Source organism: Salvelinus sp. IW2-2015, linkage group LG10 (genome assembly GCF_002910315.2).
Source record: "Salvelinus sp. IW2-2015 linkage group LG10, ASM291031v2, whole genome shotgun sequence".
NCBI lineage: Eukaryota > Metazoa > Chordata > Actinopteri > Salmoniformes > Salmonidae > Salvelinus > Salvelinus sp. IW2-2015.
The window spans coordinates 14,509,640-14,532,890 of NC_036850.1; the positions used below are offsets into that span (position 1 = coordinate 14,509,640).

A 23,251-nucleotide genomic window follows, 5' to 3' on the forward strand; every position below is an offset into this window, starting at 1 on the left:
TATCCATCCGCGATAAAGAAGTAGGTCGCTATTAAAATTATATAATGAATTCAATCGAAATATATGGTTTCAATAATTCATACATATTTAGAATGTATTTATGTATGATTTCTGATCTATTCTTTGAAGAAAAAAAACACCCGGTAAACAAGGGGAAGTTTACATAAAGGAACATAATGAAAGTGCGGTGATGCGATACCGCTGATGTCCAATCAGGAACCTGAGAAGCATCTCTGAAGCATGGGGCCGACATGTGACTCAGGGATGTGGTATAATTTCTTGAACATCGGATTGGGTACCATAGGGTCTTGTATTCAATTACCTGTATTTCAGTGACACTATGCTCAATCTCACTGTATAGTCAATAATTGCATAAATGTATGCCCATCATGGTGGCTGGAGATGTAAAAATCCCAGGAAAGACACACCAAAAGATGCACGTACATCCTCGAAGCCGTAACAAATATGTCAGAAAATTATTGTATCTCACTCTCAAACAAATCAGTACTTCTCTCCTTTCCAGTCTCCACTCCTCTCACCCACACACATAGTATCTGATGATGARGACGACGATATTTTACATAATTGTAGTTACATCACGATATTACTAATCATGCAAGGCAGTTCCACAACATGTCACTTTAACAGTTCACTTCTTCATTCAGCGAATTCAGAGGGGTCTGTCAGCAGCACCAGTATAGGAGCACAGATAAAAGGAGCCAGTATCTTTGGTATAACAGTTGAGGATGAGATCATTTATAATCAACAGCTCCCTCTGGTGTTCATTATGAAGAAGAGTTTAGCTGAGGCTTAGCTTGCTGTGGCTAAACTACAGATGAATATTCCTTCCCCCAGCACAAACCTTTGATAGTTTCCCTCTAACATTTTCTCTTACTTTTATATCATGCAATATATTTTTGGTAAGGTAGTTATATAAACAAAAACCCTTTCACTCAATCTGAATGGTTGAACTCCTACTCAACTCAACCTCTTATCACAGATGGGAGTGAGACTACATGTCCTGCCTAACCCTTATCAAGCCAAGTTAGAGGCAAATTCCTACCTGTTGTCACTGTTGAAGTGTTCTAACTGTAGGGATTGTCTACATGTCATCATGTACACCATTCAGTCCTGGAATGTAACCCCTCCCTCTCTGTCCCCTCCTACAGTAGTCCTCACCTGATCTCAACGGTAACGTTGCTGCAGCTGCTGCCACTGCCCATGTTGGCTTCTCCCTGGCCCCGGCCAGACTCTGGCTGTGTCCTGCACTCTGCTCTGCTCCCTCAGACCAATGGACACCTGCCCAGGTGAGGGACATTCCCTCCAACCCAATCACCTGGCCACACTGGCAAAGCCCCCACCTGTCACAGGGCATTATCGTCTCACACACCACAGCCATGAGGTACAGTGAGATAACCCCCACCCTGGTGAAATCCTCAGTCAAATCCTATAGATGTATAGATATTAGATGAGAGCTGTGATGATATATTCATATTTTGATTTGTGAGATGATATGTTGTCTGACTATGATGATAGTTTATTTTCATATAATGTAAAATCTTCAAGTTTTTATAATTTTTCAATGAAGTGGTTATATATTTTTTTAAAGACCTAGAACAGCAGTATTCACTGCAGAACTATCTATTCTATGTCTATGGCAAGTCTCCCCTGTATGCATGGAGCTAGAGCCATCCTCTGAGAAGGTGTGTACACTTGTCCTGTATAATTATGTCTATTGAAAGGGTCATGCACTGTGCAGTAGAACTTAGTAGATTAAATGACTATGGCATGCTCCCCCACCATAGGCTTTTGAAGTACAGTGCATTCGTAAAGTATTCAGACCCCTTCCCTCTTTCCATATTTTGTTACGTTACTGCCTTGGATTAAATAAAACATGCCCTCATCAAACTACACACAATATCCCATGATGACAAAGCGAAAACAGGTTTTTAGAAATGTTTGCAAATGTATAAAAAAAATAAAAAAACAGCAATACCTTATTTACATAAGTATTCAGACTCTTTGCTATGAGATTCGAAATTGAGCTCCGGTGCATCTTGTTTCCATTGATTATCAATGAGATGTTTCTACAACTTGATTGGAGTCCACCTGTGGAAAATTCAATTGATTGGACATGATTTTGAAAGGCACACACATGTCTAMATAAGGTCCCACAGTTGACAGTGCATGTCAGAGCAAAAACCAAGCCATGAGGTCGAAGAAATTGTCCATAGAGCGCCGAGACAGGATTGTGTCGAGGMACAGATCTGGGGAAGGGTGCCCAAAATTGTCTGCAGCATTGAAGTTCCCCAAAAACACAGCGGCCTCAATCATTCTTAATTCTCGGAACCACCGAGACTCTTCCTAGAGCTGGGTTCCCGGCCAAACTGAGCAATTGGAGGAGAAGGGCCTTGGTCAGGGAGGTGGCCAAAAACTCTGACAGAGCACCAGAGTTTCTCTGTGGAGATGGGAGAATCTTCCAGAAGGACAACCATCTCTGCAGCACTCCACCAATCAGGCCTTTATGGTAGAGTGGCCAGACGGAAGCCACTGACTCCTCAGTAAAAGGTACATTACAGCCCACTTGGAGTTTGTCAAAAGGCACCTAAAGGAATCTCAGACCATGGGAAACAAGATTCTCTGGTCTGATGAAACCAAGATTGAACTCTTTGACCTGAATGCCAAGCATCACGTCTGGAGGACGGTGTTGGCAACATGGTGGTGGCAACATCATGCTGTGGAGATGTTTTTCAGCAGCAGGGACTGGGAGACTAGTCAGGATCGAGGGAAAGATGAACAGAGCAAAGTACAGAGAGATCCTTGATGAAAACGCGCTCAGGACCTCAGACTGGGACGAATGTTCACCTTCCAGCAGGACAACGACACTACGACACACAGCCAAGACAACGGAGGAGTGGCTTCGGAACAAGTCTCTGAATGTCCTGTAGTGGCCCAGCCAGAACATCTCTGGAGAGACCTGAAAATAGTTGTACAGCAATGCTCTCCATCCAACCTGACAGAGCTTGAAAGGATCTGCAGAGAAAAATGGGAGAAACTCCCCAAATACAGGTGTGCCAAGCTTATAGCGTCATACCCAGGAAGACTCGATGCTGTAATCGCTGCCAAAGTTGCTTCAACAAAGTACTGAGTAACTGAGTGCCTTACCTAGTTAAATAGAAATAAATAAATAATTAAAGGGTCTGAATGCTTATGTTGAATACTTAAACTTGCAAACATTTCTGAAACCTGRTTTTGCTTTGTCATTATGGGGTGTTGTGTGTAGATTAGTGAGATTATTATTTTGTAATCCATTTTAGAATAAGGCTGTAATGTAACAAAATGTGGAAAAAGTCAAGGGGCCTGAATACTTTCCGAATGCACTGTGTGTCCTATATTTGTCTTCAGGCAGAAAATCTTTACAAGGGTCACTGCACTTCGGATTTCCTGCCATAACACATCAGCAAAGAGTGAGACAGCACTCCTTACTAAGAGTGGACACACAGCAGAGCCTAATCTGTCCATTATATTGGTCAGTACTTACCACGATGCAGGGAGCTAACCAGGCTAAACACTGATTAAGACCGTTGTACAGAGGCTAATTGCCATTGTCTCAGATGCTGACTCAGCCACTGTACGATTTCCTAAACAATATGCTGCTCTATAATTGCTATACACACTGCAATACATAAAATACTGTTCCATTGCTTCTACATTTCATGAGTTAATTAGAATGTAATGTGTTTGGTGGTTTTGTTCCTGAGGATTCACTGTATATATTTTTTTCATTTAATCTTTTAGAAAAGGCGATTTGTGAGCGTAACAGACAGAACGGTCCTAAAATAGTATCAGACAACAGACATGCACTTCTTTCTCAAAAAGTGATTGCTCTGGTAGAGACACAGACTCAGAAACACACAGTCATCACAGCACTAACAGGACTGCCATGTTCCTCCATTTTTCTCTCGCCCTTCTCCCCCTTAGCAGAAACACAGTCAGCTGCAAGTCACATGACCAGCTGCTAGCTCCAACTGAGCATGCTCAGGCCCCTCAGTGTTGTCAGGCAAAAAATAAGACGGCAGTATGAGCAGAGATCTGCAATAGATAAACACAGACATAGAGCAGCCACCGGGAAGCAGAGAGGCTGATACGGACAGGGAGCGAGAGGGAGGCAGKCATTTTGGCATTTACAATTCTCACTGCTGTTTTTTAAATAATTTTATTAAAWTTTTTCATTCAAGGGGGACATAGCAAGGATATAAAAGCAGGTGTTCCCTTTAAGAGGGAAAGGATCAGGACCAAGGACAGCATCCTCCATCTCCATCCTCCATCTCCAGCTCCTGCATAGGTAAGCGTGTCAGCCGGAGGAGAGGTGGGGGAGGGGGAAAGCTGCATGCCTCTGCGTGTGTTTGATTCTCATTGAGGGGATGAGGGGAGGGGGTCAGTTTGCATCTCTATCTGTATGTGATATGACAGAGAGAGGCGAGAGGGGGGTCGGGACTTGGCAATGAAGGCGGGAGAGGACGGGAGGAGGAAGGGGGGGTGATAATGGTGAGTGGGTTTGGGGGGGGGGGCTTTCCAAAAGAGGATTGCTGAACATCCAGGAAATATGGAAAACACTTAATAGCAATAGGACGCATGATAAATACACTATAGTTGAAATGGAACGTGGTCTCGCTAGCGGCAGTTTCTGGTGAAACAAAATGGCTCAGTTTTGGGGAGTGATGAGGTCGCTGAACTGAGTAAGCGCAGAAGAAGAAGGGAGAGAGACAGAGAGAGACATAGTGTTTCTTCATTTTTATTGACTCATCGTTGGTTCTGTTGTTGACTCTAACAGCCACAGGCTGTGTTTGTGTTGTAAGTTTATTAGCGGGTTCTGTGCCAACAACCTGTATTCAACTATGAGCATCGTACAGTGGACAGGAGTCCATTACCGTTATGTATTGCCCTCAGTGCATGTTGTGTTTAGCTTAGGGGACACAATGTCTGATGTGTTTACATCTGAATGTAAAGATATGGCAGCTGAAATATGTGGAGGGAAGTACGGTATAATCTGTCACGCTATTATGTGTTTGTTGGGAGCTGTTAGGGATATATCATAGATTCAGTTTGTAAAAGTACACACCTGGTACCATCTAGCACAGTGATCTCATCCTCTGAGGTCATTGTGAGGTCTGAGAGCTTAATGACTGATGATGATTGCTCTGTTGAAATATCACAATTTTAGGATGCTGAGCAAATGTCAAAAATGCCCTGAGAGAAATATATCCATCCCTGGCTTTAACTCCTAATTCAGCCAGGTAAATCTTTTGCACAATTTCAATGATTGTTCCTAACAAAGACAATTCCTGAACTTGACAGTGCAGGTAATACAATGAAGTGATTTCARCAAATGGACGACCCTTTCCTTACCTTTTTTACACAGATTAAAAAGGTTAGATGAAGATTCTGTTGAATATTCAGATTACCTAAACATAAAATTGTGCACAAAGCACAACACATATAGCCTCTCTCTCCCACACACTCTCCGTCTTCACTGTGATTAATGGGAGGGTGACAGACGGCAGAAGTGGCTGTTGCTAGGATACATGGCAAAGTGGAGTGCAGATGATTGAAAGAAAAAGGGAAAAGGAGGCCTCCATTAGGAAGTGGCAATGCGGAAAACGTCCTTGCATCATTGTTTAGTAAGCTGTGTTTATTAAAGGTAGATGCTTCGTAAAAATGCTGAAATAAGAGACATTACTGTAAGCTTCTTGTTCTTGTTCCTCCTGTCTCATGCCAAATGATTAGGTACCACAGTTTGAGAGGAAGTCAGAGTGACCAGGCCAGACTTCAACCTCAGTCCCTCCTCCTACATGGAGCTCAGCTGTTATGGATGGGAGAAGCCTAACCCTGTCTGAGAAACCCCTATGAACAACAGACCCAATGGTGAGACAACTCTTATAACACCATATCCAATGGTAATATCATAGACGTAGTACTGTAGTCTCTGTTTATCATCAGACTGCAGTTATCATAATAGATACAGTCAGAATGGCTGATGTATGTAGATATTTAATAGATATATAAGGCGTGATGCCTTGCTGTCGATAGCTACTAAGCCAAACGAAAACATAATAGTGAATCGTCGTACATGTTTTGCAAATAATGTATTGAATATCTGTGGCTTATTTCATGTCTAGTTGTACTTTGTTTATCCAAATGGATCTCCGTCCATCCCTTTGACGTGATATAAAAAGCTTTATTTTGAAGTCTTTGAAGAACTGGCAGCTAAATGGACAGAGAGAGAGAAAGGATGGGAGATGGAGCGATAATAACTAGAATGGCGTTTCACATCTTTGTGTCTGTATGCCTGCAGGACATCAAAGGCCAGTCCTGGACTGATGAGGAATCAGATGGGGAGAACGAGTCGGAGCAGTTCCTCTATGGGATCCAGGTACCCAGGCCATCATGTCATCCTCCCAGGCCTCCTATCCCTCCTATCAAACCGGCCAAAATGTCATAATGACATKATTTCAACCAGTTTTGCCCGCTAGGCTCTTTGGTCCAATACAATCAAAATCATCACTTGGGGTCTTCAGAACTCCCCGTAGGGGTCCTCAGAAACTGTTATCTTATTACATCAAATCCTATGTGACATACACATTATGTTAATCTTTCAATCAGCTTTTTACAAAAAGTTATCTCTAAAGGCTCGAGTTGAAAGTACTGTAAATTCAGTCCGGTTTTAAAAGCCTATTCTCCATTGGATTCAGACCATCAACCAAGAGATGAGAGCCTGTTTGTAGGCACTGATATATGTGTGTGAGAACGAGACAGATAGAAGATCYAACTAGAGATAGAGAGACACACAGATACAGTCCTGTGTGACAGCAGAACAGGAGACTGGCCCTGTACCTTGTCTAATACTACAGTAATTTCATACACGAGTATCAGAGCTAGCTCATATTAGTGTAAATGGAGGCTACAGCAGCATCTCCATGGATAATTCAGTGGTCTGACCTCCAGGGGAGCTGTGCTGCTGACCTGTACCGACACCCCCAACTGGATGCAGACATCGAGGCAGTGAAGGACATCTATACCGACAGTGCTGTCTCTGTCAGGTACTACAGTACACACACAGTCGCCACAGCCAAGTCTGGAAACCAAGACCACTGACTGTTATTATCATGATCAGTAAATACTTTGCTCCAGACAACATCAMATCCACTGAGATGTCAAGTTTCTTAGTATGGAAAAGCTGATCAGTTTATGTGATGATTAAATCTGTATATTTGCTATTCTTCCTCTTTCAGAGAGTATGGAACCATTGATGATGTGGACATTGACCTTCAGATTAATATCAGTTTTTTGGATGTGAGTTTTCATTTTATTTTCTATGGGCATTCCAGTATTACAATTCATCATAGTAGACAGTGTATGTGTATATCATATGTGTGTGTGTTTGTTCCAGGAGGAGGTGGCAACAGCCTGGAAGGTCATCCGAACAGAGCCCATCATTCTGAGACTGCGCTTCTCTCTCTCGCAGTACCTAGATGGACCGGGTGAGCAGAGCCCCAGTGGCTGTGTGTGTGTGCATGCGTTTGCCTGCCTGTGTTTGTGTGCCGTGTATGTGTAATCAGAGCTGAGTTCTTCACTCCTATGTGTTGCATAATAATGAGTCATCTATTCTCAGAACCGTCAGTGGAGGTGTTCCAGCCCTCCAATAAAGAGGGCTTCAGCCTGGGCCTGCAGCTCAAGAAGTGAGTCCTACTCGAGTCACATGCCACTCAGCACGATTCCTCACATTCTGGTTCAGAGAGGCTATCCATGGGTCCTACGCTAATTTTACAAGATTTCCACAATTTTCAATGACACCTACACAACTTCTACTATCTATGCAAAAGTATGTGGATGCCCCTTCAGCCACACCCATTGCTGACAGGTGTATAAAATRGAGCACACAGCCATGCAATCTCCATAGACAAACACTGGCAGTAGAATGGCCTTACTGAAGTGCTCAGTGACATTCAATTGTCTGCCCTAGAGAGCTGCCCCGGTCAACTGTAAGTGCTGTTATTGTGCAGTGGAAATGTCTATGAGCAACAGTGGCTCAGCCGCGAAGTGGTAGGCCACAGAACGGGACTGCCGAGTGCTGAAGCGTGTAGCGCGTAAAAATAGTCTGTCCTCGTTTGCAACACTCAGTATGTGAGTTTCAAACTGCCTCTGGAAGCAATGTCAGCACAATAACTGTTCGTCGGGAGATTCATGAAATGGGTTTCCATGGCCAAGCGGACGCAAACAAGTCTAAGATCACCATGCACAATGCCAATTGTCGACTGGAGTGGTGTAAAGCTCGCCACCATTGGACTCTGGAGCAGTGGAAATGCGTTCTTTGGATTGATAAATCACGCTTCACCATCTGGCAGTCCGACGGACGAATCTGGATTTGGCAGATGCCAGGAGAACGCTACCTACCCGAATGCACAGTGCCAACTGTAAAGTTTGAAGGAGGAGGAATAATGGTCTGGGGCTGTTTTTCAGGGTTTGGGATAGGTCCCTTAGTTCCAGTGAAGGGAAATCTTAACGCTACAGCATCCACATTTCTGTGCTTCCAACTTTGTGGCAACAGTTTGGGGAAGGCCCTTTCCTGTTTCAGCATGGCAATGCCCCCGTGCCCAAAGCGAGGTCAATACAGAAATGGTTTGTCTAGATCGGCGTGGAAGAACTTGACTGACCTCAACCCCACAGAATACCTTTGGGATGAATTAGAGCGCCGATTGCGAGCCCGGCATTATCACCCAATATCAGTACCCGATCTCACTAATTCTCAATGTGGCTGAATGGAAGCAAGTCCCCYRAGCAATGTTCCAGCAAGAGTGGAGGCTGTTATAACAGAAAAGGTGTGACCAACTCCATATTAATGCACATGATTTTGGAATAAGATGTTTGACGAGTAGGTGTCCACATACTTTTGGTCATTTAGTGTATATTATGTACCTAAATGTCCAGTAGAGTCAATGACATCTGCTAATTGCTAATTGATTGTGACTGGTTGTGCTGTGTGCCCTATAGGATCCTGAGTACGTTCACGTCCCAGCAGTGGAAGCATCTCAGTAATGAGTTCCTGAAGGCCCAYCAGGAGAAGAGACACAGCTGGTTCAAGGCRGGGGGAACCATCAAGAAGTTCCGCGCAGGACTCAGCATCTTCTCTCCCATCCCCAAGTATGGCTCCTATTACAGCTTCTAGTACTATCCCGGCTCCTATTACAGCTTCTAGTACTATCCCGGCTCCTATTACAGCTTCTAGTACTATCCCAGCTACTATTACAGCTTCTAGTACTATCCCAGCTACTATTCCAGCTTCTAAGTACTATCCGGCTCCTATTACAAGGCTTCTAGTACTATCCAGCTACTATTAAGCTTCTAGTACTATCCCAGCTACTATTACAGCTTCTAGTACTATCCCAGCTACTATTCAGCTTCTAGTAATCCCAGCACTACATTCAGTTTCTAGTACTATCCAGCTACTATTACAGCTTCTAGTACTATCACGGCTACCTATTACAGCTTCTAGTACTATCCCGCCTACTATTACAGCTTCTAGTAACTATCCGGCTACTATTACAGCTTCTAGTACTATCCCAGCTACTATTACAGCTTCTAGTACTATCCCAGCTAACTATTACAGCTTCTAGTACTATCCCAGCTACTATTACAGCTTCTAGTACTATCCCAGCTACTATTAACAGCTTCTAGTACTATCCCGGCTCTATTACAGCTTCTAGTACTATCCAGCTACCTATTACAGCTTCTAGTATATCCAGCTACTATTACAGCTTTTAGTAGTATCCCAGCTACTATTAAGCTTCTAGTACTATCCCAGCTACTATTACAGCTTCTAGTACTATCCCAGCTACTATTACAGCTTCTAGTACTATCCCGGCTCCTATTACAGCTTCTAGTACTATCCCAGCTACTATTACAGCTTTCTAATATTATCCACTACTATTACAGCTTCTAGTACTATCCAGCTACTATTACAGCTCTAGTACTATCCAGCTACTATTACAGCTTCTATACTATCCAGCTACTATTACACGCTTCTAGTACTAATCCCAGCTATAATTACAGCTTCGAGTACTATCCCAGCTACTATTACAGCTTCTAGTACTATCCCAACGCTACTATTCAGCTTCTAGTACTATCCAGCTATATTATAGCTTCTAGTACTATCCCGGCTCCTATTACAGCTTCTAGTATATCCCAGCTACTATTACAGCTTCTAGTACTATCCACTACTATTAACAGCTTCTAGTACTATCCCAGCTACTATTACAGCTTCTAGTACTATCCCAGCTCTATTACAGCTTTAGTACTATCCAGCTACTATTACAGCTTCTAGTACTATCCCAGCTACTATTACAGCTTCTAGTACTATCCCAGCTACTATTACAGCTTTCTAGTACTATCCCGGCTACTATTACAGCTTCTAGTACTATCCCAGCTACTTTATATCTTTCTAGTACTATCCCAGCTCTATTACAGCTTCTGTACTAATCCAGCTACTATTACAGCTCTAGTACTATCCCGGCTACTTTACAGCTTCTACTACTATCCCAGCTACTATTAATAGCTTCTAGTACTATCCCAGCTACTATTACAGCTTCTAGTACTATCCCAGCTACTATTACAGCTTCTAGTCCTATCCCGGCTACTATTACAGCTTCTAGTACTATCCCAGCTACTATTACAGCTTTCTAGTACTATTCCCAGCTACTATTACAGCTTCTAGTACTATCCCAGCTACTATTACAGCTTTCTAGTAACTATCCCAGCTACTATTACAGCTTCTAGTACTATCCAGCTACTATTACAGCTTCTAGTATATCCCGGCTACTATTACAGCTTCTAGTAGTATCCGCTACTATTACAGCTTCTAGTACTATCCCAGCTACTATTATAGCTTCTAGTACTATCCGGCTACTATTCAGCTTCTAGTACTATCCCAGCTACTATTACAGCTTCTAGTACTATCCCAGCTACTATTACAGCTTCTGTATATCCGTACTATCGCTTCAGTACTATCCCAGCTACTATTACAGCTTCTAGTAGTATCCCGGCTACTATTACAGCTTCTAGTACTATCCCAGCTCCTATTACAGCTTCTAGTATTATCCCAGCTACTATTAGCTTCTAGTACTATCCCAGCTACTATTACAGCTTCTAGTACTATCCCCCCAGCTACTATTACAGCTTCTAGTACTATCCCAGCTCTATTACAAGCTTCTAGTACTATCCCAGCTACTATTACAGCTTCGAGTACTATCCCAGCTATATTACAGCTTCTAGTACTATCCCAGCTACTATTACAGCTTCTAGTACTATCCCAGCTACTATATAGCTTCTAGTACTATCCCGGCTCCTATTACAGCTTCTAGTACTATCCCTACTATTACAGTTTAGTACTATCCCAGCTACATTACAGCTTCTAGTACTATCCCAGCTACTATTACAGCTTCTAGTACTATCCAGCTACTATTACAGCTTCTAGTACTATCCCGGCTACTATTACAGCTTCTAGTACTATCCCAGCTACTATTACAGCTTCTAGTACTATCCCAGCTACTATTACAGCTTCTAGTACTATCCCGGCTACTTTACAGCTTCTAGTATATCCCAGCTACTATTACAGCTCTTAGTACTATCCAGCTACTATTACAGCTTCTAGTACTATCCCAGCTACTATTACAGCTTCTAGTACTAATCCCAGCTACTATTACAGCTTCTAGTACTATCCCAGCTACTATTACAGCTTCTAGTAGTATCCCGGCTACTATTACAGCTTCTAGTACTATCCCGGCTACCTATTACAGCTTCTAGTACTATCCCAGCTACTATTAATAGCTTCTAGTACTATCCCAGCTACTATTACAGCTTCTAGTAGTATCCCGGCTACTATTACAGCTTCTAGTAATCCATCCGGCTCTATTACAGCTTCTAGTACTATCCCAGCTACTATTAAGCTTCTTAGTACTATCCCGTACTATTCGTTTAGTACTATCCCAGCTACTATTACAGCTTCTAGTAGTATCCCAGCTACTATTACAGCTTCTAGTACTATCCAGCTACTATTACAGCTTCTTCTAGTACTATCCCAGCTACTATTACAGCTTCTAGTAAGTATCCCGGCTACCATTACAGCTTCTAGTACTATCCCAGCTACTATTACAGCTTCTAGTATTATCCCAGCTACTATTACAGCTTCTAGTACTATCCCAGCTACTATTACAGCTTCTAGTACTATCCCAGCTACTATTACAGCTTCTAGTACTACTCCAGCTACTATTAAGCTTCTGGTACTATCCCAGCTACTATTACAGCTTCGTAGTACTATCCCAGCTACTATTACAGCTTCTAGTACTATCCCAGCTAACACTATTACAGCTTCTAGTACTATCGCCAGCTACCATTATAGCTTCTAGTACTATCCCGGCTCCATTACAGCTTCTAGTACTATCCCAGCTACTTATTACAGTTCTAGTATATCCAGCTACTATTACAGCTTCTAGTACTATCCCAGTCTACTTTACAGGCTTCTAGTACTATCCCCGGCTACTATTACAGCTTCTAGTACTATCCCAGCTACTATTACAGCTTCTAGTACTATCCCAGCTAGCTATACATTACAGGCTTCTAGTACTATCCCAGCTCACTATTACAGCTTCTAGTACTATCCAGCTACTATTACAGCTTCTAGTACTATCCCAGCTACTATTATAGCTTCTAGTACTACCCGCTCCTATTACGCTTCTAGTATATCAGCTACATTAACCGCTTCTAGTACTTATCCAGTACTATTACAGCTTCTAGTACTATCCAGCTACTATTACAGCTTCATAGTACTATCCCCAGCTACTATTACAGCTTCTAGTATTCCCAGCTACTATTACAGCTTCTAGTACTATCCCAGCTACTATTACAGCTTCTAGTACTATACCCAGCTACTATTACAGCTTCTAAAGTCTATCACGCTCATTAGCTTAGTCCCAGCTACTATTAGAGACTTCTAGTACTATCCAGCTACTATTACAGCTTCTAGTACTATCCCAGCCTACTATTAACAGCTTCTAGTACTATCCCAGCTCCTATTACAGCGTCTAGTTCTACTCCCAGGCTACTATTATAGCTTCTAGTACTATCCCAGCTACTATTACAGCTTCTAGTACGTATCCCAGCTTACTATTACAGCTTCTAGTACTATCCCGTTGCTACTATTACAGCTTCATAGTACTATCCCCAGCTACTCATATACAGCTTTCTATACCTAATCCAGCTCACTAAATTACAGCTTCTAGTACTATCAGCACCTACAGCTTAGTAACTACCCAGCTACTATACGCATACTTCAGCTATATAGCTTCTAGTACGTATCCCGGCCTACTATTACAGCTTCTAGTAGTATCCCGGCTACTATTACAGTCTTCGACTTATCCCAGCACTTTACTAGCTTCTAGTACTATCCCGCTACTATTCCAGCTTCTAGTACTATCCCAGCTACTATTACAGCTTCCTATGTAACGGTATCTCTCAGCTACTATTACAGCTTCTAGTACTATCCCAGCTACTATTACAGCTTCTAGTACTATTCCCGCCTACTATTACAGCTTCTAGTACTATCCCAGCTACTATTACAGCTTCTAGTACTATCCCAGCTACTATTAAGCTTGGCCTAAGTTACGTATCCCTGAGCTTACGATTAAGCTTCTAGTACTATCCAAGCTACTATTACAGCTTCTAGTACTATCCCAGCTACTATTACAGCTTCTAGTACTATCCCGGCTACTATTATAGCTCCACATTCATTATCCTGGTCAGATTTCATCATCACTGTCATCTCAGTAGTCAATGGGTACGTTACCATCCTTTCAATAAAACAATTATTGTGAATACTCTGATTTAATGTAATATTTAGATTAAAARGTTTACATGGTTTGCAAGAAGAACAATTTCGCTTACAATCCTCTATACATGGACAGGCTTCCTGATGGAAAAATTTAGAAAATTGCCAATTAAAATAAARGATAAACGTTCTATCACAGGGACCATGTTATTTTTGGGAAGCCTATTTGAGTTTGGACATATAAAGTTTGTGTGTGTATACTATTTTAAAGACATTTTCGGAACTCGCTTCACTCGAGGGAGCACATGCGCAGATCAAATACAACACAGGAACTCAAATGAAGGTGTTTACATGTCCTAGATTGCTAGAAAATTGAGGTATTTTAACCGGGTTATGCTTACTTTGCTTGACCTTACGCCGGTTAATTAAGATAATCAGAGTAAGGTGTTTACATGACTAATGCCAAACTCAGAGTATTGCCATAATCAGCTTAATATCAAATTATTAGTGTGCATGTAAACATACTCACTAATTAGTTGCTCTGAACTTTTGTGTTCCTATACTTTTCTTGCGTAGGTGTCTGAATGTCTGTCTGTATGTGTATGTACTGTATACTTCCAGGTCTATGCATTAATGGTCTCTGGGTTGTGTGTGTGTGTGTTCCCAGGTCCCCCAGCTTCCCTCTGATCCAGGACACGGTTCTGAAGGGGAAGCTGAGTGTTCCAGAGCTGAGGGTGACCCGGCTCATGAATCGCTCCATCTCCTGCACCATGAAGAACCCCAAGGGGGAGCTGTTCAGCTACCCCCCCAACAGCCAGGTCGGAACCCACCTCCCCTCACCACCATCATCACACACCCCTCTCCTGACTGGCAACAATTAGTGTGCACAATTATTAGGCAACTAATTTACAAAAATTATTTCTCCCAATTCACTTGTTTATTCTCAATTTTTAGAGTAAGTGTAACGATAAGTAACACAAAATGACAATTAAATAAKATTTTTGGCCTTTCAAAAATATTCAGTGACCAATATAGCCACCGTTCCATCCATGGAGTCTGTCAGTTTCTTGATCTGTTCACGATCAACTTTCGCTGAAGCAGCAACCACAGACTCCCAAATGCTGTTCAAAGAGGTGTATTGTCTTCCCTCACTGTAAATCTCACGTTTGAGAAGGGCCCACAAGTTCTCAATAGGATTTAAGTCAGGTGAGGAAGGGGGCCAGGTCATTATTCGGGCATCTTTGAGGCCCTTGCTGGCTAGCCAAGCAGTGGAGTACTTGGATGCATGTGATGGAGCATTGTCCTGCATGAAGATCATGGCCTTCCTGAATGCTGAGGACTTCTTCCTGTACCACTGCTTGAAGAAATAATGTTCCAGAAACTGGCAGTAGGTTTGGGGGTTGAGTTTCAGTCCATCTTCAACCCAAAAAGGTCCAACTACCTCATCCTTAATGATAGCAGCCCATACCAGTACCCCACCACCTTGCTGGCGCCTGACTCAAAGTGGTGCCCTGTGTCCATTACTGATCTAGCCACGGGCCCATCCATCTGGTCCATCAAGAGTCACTCTCATTTCATCTGTCCATAAAACCTTAGAGAAATCTGTCTTCATATTTCTTTGCCCAATCTTGACGCTTCAACTTGTGAATCCTATTCAGTGGTGGTCACGTTTCAGCCTTCTTGACCTTGGCCATGTCTCTGAGCACTTGACACCTTGTACTTCTGGACACTCCAGGTAGGTTCCAGTTCTGGAATATGGTGGCACTGGAGGATAATGGGTTCCTGGCAGATTGATGTTTAATTCTTCTTTTGCAGTTAATTTGCGCCTTTTCTTCTCCATGTGTTTTTTGCGCCCCAGTTCACTATTCGCAACAAAACGTTTGATTGTCCGATGGTAACGCATCAATAGTTTAGCTATTTCAAGAGTGTTGCATCCGTCTGAAAGGCATTTTACAATTTTTTACTTTTCAGTGTCAGTTAAATCTCTTTTTTGGCCCATTTTACCTGAGGTCATGAAGCTGCTTAATAATCATGCACACCTTGATATAAGGTGTTATTGACTTTCACTACACCCTCCCTCATTACACAGACACATATCACCTGAAAATGATTACATCCAATAAGCATTCAAGTTTATATGGTTCGGAGTTGGAAAATGTGCCTAGAAATAATGATAAGATCAGAATGCTCACTTGCCTAATAATTGTGCACGCAGTGTATTGCACAGAGCCCAATTATTGCACCTAATGAAATTGCACATTTGTGTGTTTTGATGGGTATTCTATTGCATGAAAAAGTCACTGTGACCGTACAGCTAGCTAGAACAGTCAAACACAATACATCATCCATATCAGAAAGTGCATGAATTCAGAGCAATACTCGTAACAAGCAACTATTTCCCCATTCTATTATCCATACTATCTAATTGTTTTCTCGCTTTGAACTACCTGAGAACTTTGACTGTACCCTCCCCCAACCAACACACCTACAGTACTGTACCTACCTTCCTTCCTGAGCCTCTCCCTACCCATACCTGACATGGCTGGCGTAATGCTTTGTCTTCACTGTACCCTTCACTACTTCACTGTCCCATAATGCTTTGTCTTCACTGTACCCATCAGACTGTGGCTGTCCCGGCGGCCAGGGCCCCAGCGCAGATTACCACGAGGCAGCTGATTGAATTGTTTTTCTCATCCCAGGCGGGCGGCCACTGCAAGAACATCCCTACCTTGGAGTATGGCTTCTTAGTACAGGTAGATAAGACCTCAAGGACAAAGCTAGGGCCCTAATAGGCTTTTAGTTCACTCTGAACGTCCTTCCAAAACAACTCCAAAGCYCAAACACTGATAGGACTATCAAGGGTCAAATTACCCTTACAAGAGTTAGAGGACATAGTATGTGCTTAAAGAAGGTCTCCGCCTCTGTTTAATTGATTCATGAAAGTTGAAATGAGGAAATGTTTTATCTATCAAATGATTTAGATTCATGTGCGTGTGTATAATGGGTTTGTTTCAACCCTGGGTAAAGTGACAGACTAAAGCGTTGATAAGAGGCCCAGTCAGCTGATGATGTCATGATAGGAGAGTGGTATATGGGGCTGGAAGAGAGGAGGGGGTGATTGGCAGGAACACCATGTTTTGTCTCCTGACAGATAATGAAATACTCGGAGCAGAGGATCCCCACTCTCAATGAGTACTGTGTGGTCTGTGACGAGCAGCACGTCTTTCAGAACGGATCCATGTTGAAGGTAGACCACATAAAAAAACATACAGTGTGAAGTGAACGTTAAAATGTAAATGTTTCAATTCAGCTATGAGCAAGTTTCTTTGTTTCACTCAGATTGATGTGTTTGTTTGTGTGCGTGTGTGTACCACTTGCCCTGTGTGTGTGTGTGTGTGTGTGTGTGTGTGTGTGTGTGTGTGTGTGTGTGTGTGTGTGTGTGTGTGTGTGTGTGTGTGGTGTGTGTGTTGTGTGTGTGTGTGTGTGTGTGTGTGTGTGTGTGTGTGTGTGTGTGTGTGTGTGTGTGTGTGTGTGTGTGTGTGTGTGTGTGTGTGAGTGCGCAGCCGGCTGTGTGCACTAGAGAGCTGTGTGTGTTCTCCTTCTACACTCTGGGTGTGATGTCAGGAGCAGCAGAGGAGGTGGCCACTGGAGCAGAGGTGACTGCCTGACTAACAACACACACACTTTCTCTATCCCCCRGTCTTGTCTGTCTGTCRCTGTCTATCTGGTGATAACTGATCGYCTTTCATGTTGATCCCTAGGTGGTGGATCTGCTGGTGGCTATGTGTCGGGCTGCTCTGGAGTCTCCTCGTAAAAGCATCATCTTTGAACCCTACCCATCTGTGGTCGACCCCAACGACCCCAAGACTCTGGCCTTCAACCCAAAGGTTACTACTGTTGCTGTGGTTACACACCACGTTACAGGATGTCTGGTTATCATAATATGTGATAACATTCTGAAACATTACTTTGYGCTCATTGAATGGGTTGTAGYTATTAATCCAATGTTTTTCTCTCTCCCTGTCCTTCTGACGCCTGTCTCTGTGGCTCCKTCTTGCTCCCTGGTCACAGAAGAAGAACTATGAGAGATTGCAAAAAGCACTGGACAGTGTCATGTCCATCCGCGAGATGACCCAGGTACTGAGGCTGGGGGAGGCTGGGATGAAGGAAGGGCAGTGCTGGACTTGGGCTGTGAAAAGAGACTATATATGTGTTGTTGCATTGAATRGTCTCCTTGTCATATTTAGATTTGGTAGTTTAGTGACGAAATGATAGTGGGGTGTGAAATAATGAAAGCTGTCTTTTCCAGGGCTCATATCTGGAGATTAAGAAACAGATGGACAAACTGGACCCTCTGGCTCACCCTCTACTGCAGTGGTAGGTAGAAGGTCTCTGCTTACACCTCCTGCAATCTAAACCTCCAACCCTGTTCTGCCTCTTCCACGAACCTGTTTTTCTTCTCCCCACCATATCCCGTCCTCTCTCTTCTCCTCCCTCTTTCTCTCTCTCTCTCTCCCTCTCTAGGATCATATCCAGTAACCGATCCCATATCGTCAAGCTGCCTCTGAGTAGGGTATGAATAACACAGATCTCTGGTGTCTGCTCTTCCTCGTAACTGTTGCCGTGTGTTCTCCYSTACATGATTCTCTATTRTCTCTCTCCTTCCCTCCGTCTCTCTCTCTSTCCWATAGCAACTGAAGTTCATGCACACATCCCACCAGTTCTTGTTGCTCAGCAGCCCGCCTGCCAAGGAGGCACGCTTRCGCACGGCCAAGAAGCTCTACGGCAGCACCTTTGCCTTCCAGTGAGTCCCCTCTCTCTCCCCTAAGGGTGCCACTCCCCTGTAGTGGTCCCATATACAGTATATGGCAGCACCYACCTCCCCTTAACCATAGACTCCCACATACAGAATAGGTACTATGTTTTATTAAGTTTGAGATAACTTGATTCGTAAATTGTYCACAAAGTCCAACCGAAATGTACCCCATCCCTTCCCAAAGACACTCAAAGGTTGGAGCAGGGGGCTGCCACACTGGGCGCCAGTGGAGCAGTTGTTGTGGGMGGTTAAGTGCCTTGCTCAAGGGTACAATGGCAGGCAACGCATTTAGGATTAGACACCAGCATCCTCCGGTTGCCAGCTCACTTCCACACCGATTTTCTTTTTCCCGTCAGACCCAGGATTCAAACTGGCAACCCTCCGGTTGCTGGGTCACCTCTGTAACTGCTAGGCTACCTGCCGCCCAGTCTTATAGACAGAGACAACACATAATATAGTCCCACATAGCTGGTAGTTACAGCATCCACCAGCTGACGGCACAGTGAACAGACACCACACCCTGTTTTCCCAGCAGTACTGGGTCCCTGATGTAGCAATATCAGTGTGAGCAACAGACAGAGTCAGACAGCCATGCCGAAAGGCACGAAGCAGAAGCATGCATGGGACTATCTCAAAGCAATCAGAACTGTCTCAGTCCCTCAGGCAGCTAGCTGATTTAACCACTCTTCTTGAACTTTGTCTCTGCTAAGAATAACAGCATGGTTACCCTGTTTCACCCCTGGGGTTTATTTGAAGACAATAAGAGATGAGAGACGGTACAGTTTGATGTATTCCCACTGAGACTTCTATTCACGTAACATCCTGCTGTTGAAAGGAGAAGGAGGGGTGATGTAATATCATGAGATTTCTGAGCTGTTCCTGTGCTGTATGTCCTCAGRCATTCTGCTGTCTTTAGCAAACAAACACGCCATGTTTAGAAAATGTGAGAAAATAGAATTACTATCTCATACAATCAGACAGAAACACAGTGTAAACAGACTTATTGCATTGCCAATAAGATGTAGATATCTCCCGGCATGAATGCTTTACTCGAGGTACAGTATAACAAAATGTCCATAAATGGTTGGCATGCACAAGTGGAAATAATTCCGTTTTGAACTCTCTCTGCACAGCGTTGTTGGAGCCTTCAGAAAGCACTGGGCCTGTTTGAGGAAGAAGTGTTCAGTATTCACAACTCTCCTTCTCTCTCTCTCTCCCTGCACCTGCTCTAGTGGTTCCCATATAGAGAACTGGCACTCCGTTCTGAGAAATGGACTAGTCAATGCCTCTTATACCAAACTGCAGGTATGTAGATCCAGCAGTTGGCTGAAACTAAGACGCATCCCACCTTGGACAGAGCCTGTCTGTCCTCCTCACACACAGTGCAGGTTGGCTGTCCAGCTGATCCATTTTGACAGTAACGGATGCCAGGTTTCTCTCTCATATGTATTGCCAGGCCCACCGGTAATTTTCCCCTGGCATATGTCGAGCACTTCCTGTTTCCTGCTCTGACAGCAGTGGACGCCACGCCTCTTCCTGTCCTGATAGAGAGGCAGAGGGGCTGTGTTGTCTGCTGGGCGCTAGGGTTACCAGTCGGCCTGGCTGGAGGCGTGGCTGCCTGGGTTGACCACTAAGAGCACTGAGTAGACTAGGTCAGAGGTTGGACTGCTGCCCCGCCCCATGTCTGTTTCGCTTTGAGGATCCACAGAGTGGGTGAGTGGGTGAGGGATCCAAGGAAGGTCAGTAACGGTCATCACCTATACTGTCTCTCTTATTTACCTCTATGCTGAACCTAATGATGTTTAATATGTATATGGCTGACCTCCTGGCAGTTCAAGACCCTGTACAAGACATTAAACCACATGCATGCAATCTATTTTCAATGATCTTAAGGTTCAAATGTATGCACCTTTGAAACACGCCATCTCGCTCTTCCTGTTATTATATTATGCTGTATGAATGGGAGAAGTCAGCAGGGTGTTTTGTGTCAGTGAGCGGTTTATTATGAGCATATTACAGCATTAGAACTACTTTGTTTGTAGAGCTTTGAAGACTCGTCTTTCATCCCCTTGTTCTGCATCCCTCTCTCTCCTCTCTCTGTCTCTCTCTCTCTCTCTCTCCTCTCTCTCTCTCTCTCTCTCTCTCTCTCTCCTCTCTCCTCCTGTCTTTTCTGTCTTCTCTCGCTCTGCTCTCTCTCTCTGTCTCTCGTCTCTCTCTCCTCCCTCCCTGTCTCTTCTCTCCTTCCTCTCTCTCTTCTCTCTCTCTCTCATCTCTCTCTCTCTCTCCTCTTCTCTCTTCTCCTCTCTTCTCTCTCTCTCTCTCTCTCCTGCTCCTCTTCTCTCGTCTCTCTCTCTCTCTCTCTCTCCTCGCTCCTCCTCTGTCTCTCTTCGCTCGTCTCTCTCTCTGTCTCTCTTCTCTCTCTCTCTCTCTCTCCTCTCTCCCTCTCCTCTGTCTCTGTCCTCTCTCTCCTCTCTTCTCTCTTCGCTCCTCCCTCTCCTCACCTTGAGCGTTGGTTTGTTCATTCTCGTCCTCTTTCCAAGCTCGCAACAGCCCATGTAATCTCATTGTTGTTCTGTCCCTCTCTCTCCTCTCTTGTCTTCTCTCGGTCTCTCTGGTCTCTCTGCTTTCTGTCTCTCTCATCTCCTCTTTCCTCTCTCTCTTACTCTTCGTCATCTCTCTTCTCTCTTCTCTCTACTGTCTCTCTCTCTGTCTCTCGCTGTGCTCTCGCTGTCTTGTCTGTCTCTTCTTCTCTTCTGTCTCTCTCTGTCTCCTCTCCTGTCTTCTCTCCTGTCTCCTGTCTCTTCTCTCTCTCTGCTCTATCTTCTGTCTTCTCTCTCTCTCTGTGTCTCTCTTCTTCCTCTTCTCTTCTCGCTCTCCTCGCTCTCGCTTCTCACGCTCTCCCTCCTCTCCTCTCGACCTCTCCTCTCTTTCGTCGTCTCTGTCTCTGTCTCTCAATTTTTCATTCATTCAATTCAATTTTACTTATTGGCAGTGAGACGTAACAATGTACACTATTGCCAAAGCTTATTTTGGATATTACAATATAAAAAATGAGAATCAAAATTGTGTGTCAATGGGGAGACAAAGACAAACGTACAACAATAACCAAGTGACAAAATAACCATACATTGAACAATAACAATAAACATACAGTAGAGTACATGTGCAGGTTGATTGGTCTGTCAGACACTGTCCCTCAACTTATGGCAGGCAGCAATGTAGTGCGCTGCCAACCCACAGCTCTCTGCGTCCTCCCCCAACAGGACGGGTAGCCTACTCTCATCAGAGAGGTCTTTGAAACCTTGAATAAGGGTTTCAAATTTGGGGAAATGACACTCTCTAATTGTTTTATATTTTTGACATTTTGTCAGGAAATGCAGCTCCGTCTCAGGTTCTGCTGTTGTGCAGGGGTTGCACAGCCTTTCCTCTACAGGGAGCCAGGTTTTCCTGTGTCTACCCTTCTCAATGGCAAGGCTGTGCTCACTGAGCCTGTAGTTTGTCAAGGTTTTTCTAAGGATTTGATCAGTAACCATGGTCAAATATTTAGCCACAGTGTACTGGCGATGTAGGGCCAGATAGCACTGCATTTTGTTTTGTGTTTGTGCTTCTGTTTCCCAATAAGCAATATAGTTTTGTTTTGACTGTGTTGTAATTTGGTTTATCCTGATTGATTGGATGTTCTGGTCCTGAGGCTTCAGTTTGTTAGTAGAACAGGTTTGTGAAKTCAGCCCCAGGACCAGCTGGATGAGGGGACTCTTTTCTTTGCTCAGCTCTTGGCATTGCAGGGCTTGGTAGCGATATGAGAGGGGGTCACTGTATTTTAGATGTTTCCAAAACATAATTGCTCTTTTTTGAGTTTTTATTATTAGTGGATATTGTCCTAATTCTGCCCTGCATGCATTGTTTGTAGTTTTCCRTTGGACATGTAGGATAATCTTACAGAACTCTGCATGCAGGGTTTCAATGCGGTGTTTGTCCCATTTGATGAAATCTTGTTTTGCAAGTGGACCCCACACCTCATTGCCATAAAGTGCAATTGGTTCAATGACATATTCAATTAGTTTTAGCCAWATTTTAATAGGTATTTCAATTTGAATTTGCTTTTTAATGGCGTAGAATGCCCTGCGTGCTTTCTCTCTCAGTTCATTCACTGCCTCATTAAGGTGTCCAGTTGAGCTTATTTTTAAACCTAAGTAATTGTAGTGTGTGCAGTACTCTATATATTTTGTACCAATTGAGAACTTTGGTCTAATTCCCTGAGATCTGGATCTTCTCTGGAAAATCATTATTTTAGTCTTTTTGGGGTTTACTGCCAGGGCCCAGGTCTGGAAGTACTGCTCTAGCAGGTCCACACCAGGGCTGAGGATTTTTCTAGAATAGTGGCCAATTCGTTGATGTAAATATTGAAGAGTGCAGGGCTCAGATTACACCCCTGACGAAGGCCCCGCCCCTGGTTAAAGAATTCTGTTATTTTCTTACCAATTTTAATGCTGCACGTATTGCCAGTATACATTTATTTAATTATGTTTGTCACAGGTTTGTCTCTCTCTCTCTGT

General features: G+C 43.6%; 1 protein-coding gene across 3 annotated transcripts in view; it reads left to right on the forward strand.

Moving 5' to 3' along the window:
* Positions 1 to 4,067: 4,067 nt before the first annotated feature.
* The window catches only part of LOC111969338 (protein mono-ADP-ribosyltransferase PARP6), a 30,418-nt gene continuing 11,234 nt past the window's right edge, over positions 4,068 to 23,251 (forward strand). Inside the window, exons 1-18 of one of the 3 annotated variants that reach the window (XM_023995402.2) lie at positions 4,068 to 4,345; positions 5,788 to 5,925; positions 6,356 to 6,433; positions 7,006 to 7,100; positions 7,293 to 7,353; positions 7,451 to 7,541; positions 7,673 to 7,739; positions 9,052 to 9,201; positions 14,547 to 14,697; positions 16,501 to 16,632; positions 17,031 to 17,126; positions 17,443 to 17,535; positions 17,641 to 17,766; positions 17,951 to 18,016; positions 18,189 to 18,256; positions 18,404 to 18,452; positions 18,571 to 18,683; positions 19,928 to 20,000. In XM_023995402.2, coding sequence (XP_023851170.1) covers positions 5,923 to 5,925; positions 6,356 to 6,433; positions 7,006 to 7,100; positions 7,293 to 7,353; positions 7,451 to 7,541; positions 7,673 to 7,739; positions 9,052 to 9,201; positions 14,547 to 14,697; positions 16,501 to 16,632; positions 17,031 to 17,126; positions 17,443 to 17,535; positions 17,641 to 17,766; positions 17,951 to 18,016; positions 18,189 to 18,256; positions 18,404 to 18,452; positions 18,571 to 18,683; positions 19,928 to 20,000 — 1,512 coding nt within the window. In that variant the 5' untranslated portion in view covers positions 4,068 to 4,345; positions 5,788 to 5,922. Of the gene's footprint in view, positions 4,346 to 5,787; positions 5,926 to 6,355; positions 6,434 to 6,990; positions 7,101 to 7,292; positions 7,354 to 7,450; positions 7,542 to 7,672; positions 7,740 to 9,051; positions 9,202 to 14,546; positions 14,698 to 16,500; positions 16,633 to 17,030; positions 17,127 to 17,442; positions 17,536 to 17,640; positions 17,767 to 17,950; positions 18,017 to 18,188; positions 18,257 to 18,403; positions 18,453 to 18,570; positions 18,684 to 19,927; positions 20,550 to 23,251 lie in introns of those variants that run through there. The other 2 variants (XM_070445399.1, XM_070445398.1) reach the window with 2 other exon arrangements.